This window comes from Elephantulus edwardii, unplaced genomic scaffold, assembly GCF_000299155.1.
Source record: "Elephantulus edwardii isolate Elephantulus edwardi_28Jun2011 unplaced genomic scaffold, EleEdw1.0 scaffold00109, whole genome shotgun sequence".
Lineage (NCBI taxonomy): Eukaryota > Metazoa > Chordata > Mammalia > Macroscelidea > Macroscelididae > Elephantulus > Elephantulus edwardii.
The window spans coordinates 7,361,605-7,370,648 of record NW_006399859.1 but is presented as its reverse complement, the minus strand read 5'-3'; the positions used below and the strand labels follow the sequence as shown (position 1 = coordinate 7,370,648).

The 9,044-nt window shown below is 34.1% G+C and overlaps 1 protein-coding gene across 2 annotated transcripts in view; it reads left to right on the top strand.

Moving 5' to 3' along the window:
- The first annotated feature begins 571 nt into the window (after positions 1–571).
- NUCB2 (nucleobindin 2) overlaps positions 572–9,044 on the top strand; it is a 27,165-nt gene continuing 18,692 nt past the window's right edge. For both annotated transcript variants that reach the window (XM_006892039.1, XM_006892040.1), the window contains exons 1-3: positions 572–715; positions 1,320–1,427; positions 4,040–4,166. In XM_006892039.1, coding sequence (XP_006892101.1) covers positions 572–715; positions 1,320–1,427; positions 4,040–4,166 — 379 coding nt within the window. The remainder of the gene's footprint in view (positions 716–1,319; positions 1,428–4,039; positions 4,167–9,044) is intronic.

Below are 9,044 nucleotides of genomic sequence, written 5' to 3'. Positions count from 1 at the left end.
TCCTTGGAGAGGGACATCATGCTTGGGAGGGTGGAGGGACAGCGCAGGAGGGGAAGACCCTCTATGAGATAGATTGATTCGATGACTGGGGTAATCGGGATGGGTGTGTCAGAGGCGGTGCGGTTGGCGCAGGATAGAGCAGGGTTTACAGCTGTTGTGCATAGGGTCACTATGAGTCGGAAACGACTCGATGGCACATAACAACAACAACAACAACCTTTTAAATTTTGACTGAAAAATATTTGTCTCTTGATTTTATTTAGTTACCTATTTTAAGTTTAATTTTTAAAAGTTACACTCTTTTTACCTCTCCCTTAGGATTCTTTTATTAAACTTCTTGATAGTGAATATATTATTAATGTGGTTTTAAGAATGCATATAAAAATAATGTAAATAGAATGCATATGATTGTATGAAACCCAGTGTAAAATGAAAAATTGCATAATACAATGTACATGAATGAAACATACTGTAAAATATTATTATATGACAATCAAGAAAAATATTGAAAAATAATGCATATATACATACTCTTAAAGAATAATTTCATAACTTTAATCTTTTATTTCAGATGAGGTGGAGGACAATCCCATCACAGTACTGTTTTCTCTTGGTTACATGCCTACTTGCTGTTTTTGAAGCTGTGCCTATAGACATAGATAAGACAAAAGTAAAAAATACTGAACCTGTGGAAAATGAAAAGATAGAACCACCAGTAAGTGAAATGATAAAAATAATTCTGTGGCAGTCATTATAGCAAAATACTGCCTATACTTATACAATTAGACATTTAGGAACTGTTTTTGGAAGAAAATGAAAGGAGTACTAAATATACCTATATTGTTTGAAGTTAGATAATACTTATTTAATAATTATTCAATATTTATATATATTTTGAATAGTTTTTAGATAATGCATAAAATTTAATCATAATATGTTTCTAACATAGCTAAAAAGCTGAGAAAACATTAAGTTATACTCAAAGGAGAGGCAGAAAATAATAAGGAAAGAGGTAACAATAGGAGAGGGTGGAAAACAATGTAATTGGTTAAGTCTTCATTGTCTGAGACAGACGTATACTCAGTTAAACATATATTATTTCTGGTACAAAACTCTTCATTTGATTTTGGAATATAGGTTTGTTTTGTTGTTTGTTGTTTTTTTTTACTCTGACAAAATTCTGAATACAGCTTTTTTCTCTCTGTCAAAATAGGTCCACCTTAATGTCATTTTGTTAGAAATTGTTTTTTAGAATTGAGATCTTTAGATGCAGAGAAAGACCAATTTTAGAAACATTCCTGTTTATTTTTAATTTAAAGGATACTGGACTTTATTATGATGAATATCTGAAACAAGTGATTGATGTGCTGGAAACAGATAAACACTTCAGAGAAAAGCTCCAGAAAGCCGACATAGAGGAAATAAAGGTAAATGTAAATAATTATTCAACAGATATTTGAGCATGCCAGACACTTAGCTAAGTACTAGAGATAAAAGATTGGACTCATTCCCAATGAGTCCCAATTAAAGAACCCTGTAAGAAGAATCATATCTAGAAATGGAATGTTTCAAAGACTCATTCTTTCAGAAGTGCTTGTCAATCTGTCTTAGTTCTGGAAGTTCTACTGAAACTTGTCCATCATGGGTGACCCTGCAAAAAAAGTGAAACAAAACCAAGTTCACGGAGCCTCAATTATGCCTTGAGTATATGTTGTTGTTAAATACTGTAGAGTCATAGATGACTCATAGCGACCCTATGAACGAAAGACCTGAATACTTGTATAACTTTCATAGTTTCTCTATGTTCATAGAGTTTTCGGAGGCAAGCTATTTTGGAAGTGGATGTCACTCCTGCTTCCAAGCTTGTTTTAATCAGGGAGCTCCACCAAACTCTGTCCACCAAGGGTAATCACTATTGCATTTGACGCATCAGTGTCACAGTGTTTAGCATCACAGCAACCACAAGTTACCTCTGTACAGCAAATGGACAGACCAGTGATATGCCACTTAGAAGAATATTTGACCAAAATCAAGTAAAACCAGGCCCGAGAGCTGCAGATTAAAATCACACACCTTTGGCTTCATAACATAACTTTCTATCCACTAGGCTAACAGAGCTCTCTATGTTGTTGTTGTTAAGCGTTGTCAAGTCGTAGATGACTCATAGCGACCCTATGAATGAAAGACCTGAACACTTGTATAACACTTATATAACTTGAGGATATATACTATCTGAATTTAGAGACCATCTGAAGAATAGATTTGATGCAGTGAACATCAATGACTGAAGACCAGATGATCTTAATGATGTCATAGGGAATTTTGAAGGCCCAGTGGTAAGAAGTTTCGCTACAATCCAGATGTAACACGGTTTGAATCTATCAGCTGCTGTACAGTAGAAGGATGGGCAGTCTCCTCCTGTGCTATTAACTGCCTCTGAAAACCTGCTGGAGGATTAGCTATGAGTTTGTTTCCTATTTGACGACACACAACAACAACAACATGAAGAAAGAAAAAGGAAAGGGAACTTTGGTGGCCTACTGGCAAGAAGCTGCACTGCAATCTCAGAGGTGTGCGGTTCAAATACACCAGTTGCTCTGCTGGAGAAGGAGGGGCTATTTCCTCCTGTACCAGTCAGATCTGGTTTGACGGTACACACAAAATAATTAAAGAAAATAATAAAATAAAATTTAAAAAATTTTTAAAAAAAGAAAGAAAAAGGCAAAATGGATGTTAGAAGAGACTCTGAAACTTGCTCTTGAATATAGAGGGTGTTGGTACCTCAACTGGTAGTGCATCAATTCTGAGAGCCTCATGTTTGTCAGTACCTTCAGTGCAGCTTGGGCTTCAACCTTCATTACCATTGCTTATTGATCATATGGTACTTCCTGGAATGTTTCCATGTTGACCAAGTCTTTTGGTACAATGACTCTTACATCTTCTTTTGATACTTCCTGCTTCTTTCAACAGTTTGCTCACAGAGTCCTTCAGCATTGCAACTCAAAACTTGCATTTTTTCCTTCAGTCCTTGTGCCTTGAGAAATGTCAAGCGTGTTCTTCCCTTTTAGTGTTATAACACCAGATCTTTGCACATTTCATTATAATACTTTGCTTTGGCTTCTCAAAATGCCTTTTGAAATCTTCTGTTTAGCAATGAATTTGAATGTATCAGAGGTGGTGAGGACGGCACAGGATAGAACAGGATTCAAATCTCTTGTTCATAGGGTCACTATGAGCTCAATGGCACTTAACAACAACAATTGCAGTATTTTAGCATACAGGTGCAGACCTAGATATGCTCACTTTTCTAAGCCAAGAAATTTGGAAGACAACTATCTGGCCAGCCAGCTAGAAGATATTTGTCCCTATGCAAGATGTTTGCACATTTCATATAAATTCAATACCATAGCTTTTTGTAGATGGCTTGTTTCATTAAATATATATATATTTTAATATGGAACGTATCACAGATTTGCTCATGATCCTTATGCAGGGCCATACTTATCTTCTCTATATTGTTCTAATTTTAGTATATGTGCTGTCGATGTGAGCACTCACTAAGCATATTTTAAAGGTTCATACATACACAGAAAGTATGATATTTCACACCTTTTTATGGCAAATAATACTCCATTATATGAATATACTACATGTTTTATCAGTTGGTGAACATTTGAGTTTTTACTTTTTGGCTATTGTAAATGATGCTGCTATGAACATTCATGTTCAAGTTTTATATGTGTGAACATGGAATGGTGGAATCATTTGGTATGTAATTGCCAAAGGGTTTTCTAAAGTGGTTGAACTATTTTATAATTTAAATTACTTTTTACACACCTCCTTTGTGCATTAATTATACTTTTCTAAATTGTACATCTTCATTTTTTGAATTACAAATAGAATCTTTTCTGAAAGTAATATAATACCTGGGATAGCAAACTTATCTAAAGTCAAAATTGCTTATCACATTTACATCCCTTTTAAAATTATATCTGGTCTATAAGATAGAAAGTAATGATAAAACTAATTTTGTTCACAGAGTGGAAGGCTAAGCAAAGAGCTGGATTTAGTAAGTCACCATGTGAGGACAAAGCTAGATGAACTGAAAAGACAAGAAATAGCAAGGTTAAGGATGCTAATTAAAGCAAAACTGGATTCCCTTCAAGGTAAGTGCTAAAGAAAAGGTTAGAAGAAACTAGTGTTTTGTGATTGAAATCAGTTTAATTTTTGTTGATGGTAGGTCCATAATTACATTAAGACATGCCGTGTTCTTCCATAAAAATGGATTGTTAGTATTGATTTATCTTTATAATTTTTATAATTTAATATTTTGAATATATAATGTATTCACATTATTGAAAAAGAAAAATGTTTCATTTTACATAGTCAGAACCAACCTCACTATTGTGAAGTGACTTGTAACAACTCTCCAAGGGTTTCTGAGGTTATAAATCTTTATGAGACGAGACTGCCTACCTGTCCTTCTCCCTTAGTTTATATCTTTGAAGCCGACTGTCAGTGTTATCTGAATTATTTCAAAGTCTCAGAAAAGAAAAGCTTTTGTATTGTCGAAACCAAAGCCCTAAACCACAAACTACTATTTGTCAAAAGATGTTACAGCAAGTGGATTTATTCCAGCAATGAAGGTTTGATTTAATATTGGAATATTTATTTCAGCAAAGAGTGTTCGATTTAATATTAGAAAATGGAATACTCTGGATCATCAAGGGCCCTCGTGGTGCGGTGGGCTAAGCGTTAAACTGTTAACTGCAGGATTGACACTTTGAATCCCAGCTTCTCTGTGGGAGAAAGATGAAGCAGTTGCTACAATTTACAGCCTTAGAAACCCTAAAGGGCAGTTCTACTCTTTTCTATAAGGTTGCTGTGAGTCAGAGCCAACTCTGAAATACTGAGTTAAAGAGAAGAAGAAAGGGGAGCTGTGGGAGCAGAGTGATTAAGCACCAGGCTGCTGATTCAAAGACTGGCAGTTCAAACCCACCAACCATTTGTGTGTGTATAACCCCATGTTATTATTGTTGGTTTGTACTGCTGAGTCAGAACTGATGCATAGCTGACCCTTCAGTGGATTTTCAGAGACAGTATAACCTCATGGGAGGAGATTGCCCAGCTTTCTCCACCAAGCTGCTGGTGGATTCAAACTGCATGCCTTTGAGTTGGAGCTCCATAACCCTAAATAATATTTTAAAATAAAACCCTGTAATATGAGTTTTAAAACCTCAGACCTAATCCACTGTCGTTTTGTTTGATTTATACTCATAGTGACCTTCCATTGAGTTTCTAAGGTTGTAAATCTTTATGGTAAGACACTGTCCATATTTCTCGCACAGAGCAGCTGATGAATTAAAACCAGTAACCTTTTGACTAGCAGTGCAGCACATATAATATGCTGTGCTACACAAGCTCATGATTATATGATTAAAGTCAGAATCAACTTGACAGCATGTATTAAGAAGAAATTTTTAGAATGGTTAGAAAAATGAAGAGATCATAAGCAAAGTCAATGAATAAATGATTAATTGGAATAAATGTTTGAAATTAATATTTTTAAAATTTTAGTCTATGAGAAAGTAGTTGTCAATTTTTAAATAACAAGGATATCTTAAAAGTTATATCACACTTCATATGATCATGTCTACATTACAGAAAAGGCATTCAACAAAATTTAGCATGCACTCTTGACTGGATGAAAATAATGTCATCAGTAGATACTTCTGTAACATGATAATAATCAGTCACCTTATACATAATAGGGAAACACAGGATTTGTACTAACCAGTAAATCAGGAATCACTTTCAATAGTACTTTTTTTTTCTTTTTCTTTTTTTATTTAATTTCTTTATTTTTCATTTCAATGAACATCTACAGAGATTTTGGAATTCCATTCATTCATTGTTGTACCCCTCTCCCCGCCCCCCCCCAACTCCCCTCAATAGTACTTTGTAGTAGAGATACTAGCCAAACAAAAAATGAAAAAAATTGGAAAATTTAGCTAGGTCAATTTGCAAAAATTGTTTTCATACTTATAAATAAGAGCTACTTAAAAGATAAAACAAAGGAAAGATTATATGTATAGTAGCAATAAAAATAAAATACCCAGAATAAGCCTATTAAGAAAGATTGTAAAAGTTTTAGGCAAAGATTTCATATTTCTGAATGACACAAAAGTAGATTTTTAAAAATTGTAAGGCATAACATCTTCTTTTATATACTCAGTATCCTAAATTTTCCTTGAATTTTTAAATTGAACATAATAAAAATTAACAGTTTCTCCTTGATACTACACAGCTATTTTTTAAGCTCTGTGTGAAAAGAAATAATTTTAAAAAGCCAGATACTTATGACAAAGAAGAACCTTGAAAAGGGGTTAGATATATTAGGTATTAAAATCTATGATCAAGCCTCAGGCTTTGCATTCTTGTTTTATCATGGAAGTAGACAAAACAATGGAAAAGAATAGAAGTTCTAGAAGTAGACTTAAAGACATATGAAGTTTCGTTTGAAATAATGGTGACACCTCATATTAGTAGAATATAGACGGACTTTTTAAAATAAACAGTGTTGGTACAACTGGCTAGTCATTTGGAAAAGGTTCATTAGATCAAAGTTTCATATCATACATCAGAATGAAATATATATGAAATGGAGATCTAAGTGTAGAAAAGAAAATCGTAATAGAACTAGATGAAAACATAGGCAGAGTCCTTTATTATCTTGAAATGAGACCGATTTGGCCAAAGAGTGACCCTTCAAACTGGCTAGTGTGTCCTTGTGACATATATGAGATATGCTAATTACTAAGCATCATAATTATTTATAACTCTTGAACATTTATTCTTGGTGGAATCAAAAGCCCAGAGTTACAGAGCTTATTTCAAAATCAGAGTGACCCTGTAAAACAGAATAGAACTACTCCATAGGATTTCCATGGCTTCTTATGCAGGCAGTCTACAACATCTTTTTCTTAAGGAGTGGTAGGGGGATTTTGAACCTATGACCCTTTGAATTTATAACCAGCCGAGGTTAAAATACTTTATTTTAACCACCATACCACCAGGGCTGCTTCTTGGTGGAACAGTTTTACTGAATTTTTAGAATGCCTAATAATCATTTGGGAAGCTTGTTAAAAAATGCGGATTACTACTATCACATTCAGAGATTCTGACTGTGGGGAACACTAATCTGCACTTCTGATGCAGAGCACTGATCTGCACCAATAAGCGGCTCTGGTCATGTTTGAGAAATGCTGGTATAAAGAGTCAAATTGCTTCCTGGTGAATAGACTTAGAAAACAAGTATTAAATACTCTAAATTAAACCAAAGCAAATCCACTGTTGACTTACAGTGACCCCACAAGATAGAGTACAGCTGTTACACAGGAATTTTTCCAAGGCTGTAAACCTTGACCGGAGCAGAGTGCCTACTCTTTCTCTTGTAGAGTGATTGGTGGGCTCATATCACCAACCTTTCCATTAGCAGTGTAATACTTATTCCATAGAGCCATCAGAGCTGCTTGCCAAATACTCAATATACACAAATTAAGGATAGCAATGGGTGAAAAGCAGATTGAACTCATATCGTACCATTTGAGGTCAGACACTCTATGTAGTTGTGTCCTTGAAACTATGTCTAAAGTAGCTGGGGATTTCTTTCCATAGAGACAATCTTGATCACTTAAGTCTTGACAGTTTTTGTTTACTTCAAACTATGTCTTTCATTGCATTATTTAAAGAAAACAATTTGATGTGACTTAGAAAATGTACAAGTATTTTTTCATGGATCCTGCATTTATGAACTGAAATTCTTGTAACCTGAGGAAGTGCTTAAATTAACTCACTCATTGCCATTGAGTCAGAACTGCCTCACACCTGACCCGCCAGAAGGTTTTTTGGATACTGTAAATAACAGAGGAGGAGATTGCCCATCTTTCTCTCGTGAAACCACTACTGGATTTGAATCACTAGAGAGGCTTGACCTTTGGGTTTGCAGTGCAACTCCCTACAGGCCAACCGAACTCCCTATGGGCTTAAAGGGTTTTATTAAAAAAATTATTAATGTTGTTTTAAAAGTAGGCTGTATATTCACATGGCTTTAAAAAGTAGAAAAAAGTATATAGTAAAAAATCTCCCTAATACTTTTGCACTTCAGCCATTTCAACTCTTTCTATCAGTCCTGCCTGCGTTTCTTTATTCTCATATTAGTAAATAGAAGTAGAAGTTTTTATATTTTCCTTTTTAATATACATGTAGCATAAACATACTTTGTACCTTATGTTTTACTTTAATAATTTATTTTAGAGATTTTTATATTAATATGTAGAGACCATCTTCATCTTCTCTTTTTACAGCTACGTAGAATTCCATTATATGGATATACCAATTTATTTAACCAGGCCTTTGTTGATGGACATTTGGGTTATTTCTAGTGAACAGTCTTGTACGTATATCATTATGTATTCATGTAAGATTATAGGAAAAATTAAAGTAAAATTTCTACATCAAAAGGTATATGTATTTTAAATTTTGATAGTTATTGCTATATTTGCCTCCATATGTCAGTACATATTTCCATCAGCAATAATTCCTCACAACCTTGCCACAAACTGTATGAGTTTTGCAGTTTTGTTAGATGGTTTAATAGTGTGATGAGTGTGTTCTTTTTATGTGAGATTAAAGTATTTTTCCATTTCATTCTATTAATTTGCTTTAGAGCTAGTTTTACAACAAATATTTTAATCCAAAGTAAAACTCCCAGTACAGTAGTATAATAACAAATTTAGTGAAAGCTTCACTAAAGAGAAGATATTTCCTTGTCATAGCAAGATGTTCCAGGCTTATTTTGTACCTGCCCAATCCTTGAATCAGTCATTTCTCTGAGGAACTCTCGTTTTTTTAGTGTTACAGTCTGAGCACTAGGTGTACTTAGAGCTATTGGAGTGTATTTTTTTCTTGGTTTTTTTGCACTTAGAATTAGTAAATATGTTGTTGTTGTTGTTGTTGTTTTTATGTGCCTTCAAGTCGCTTGC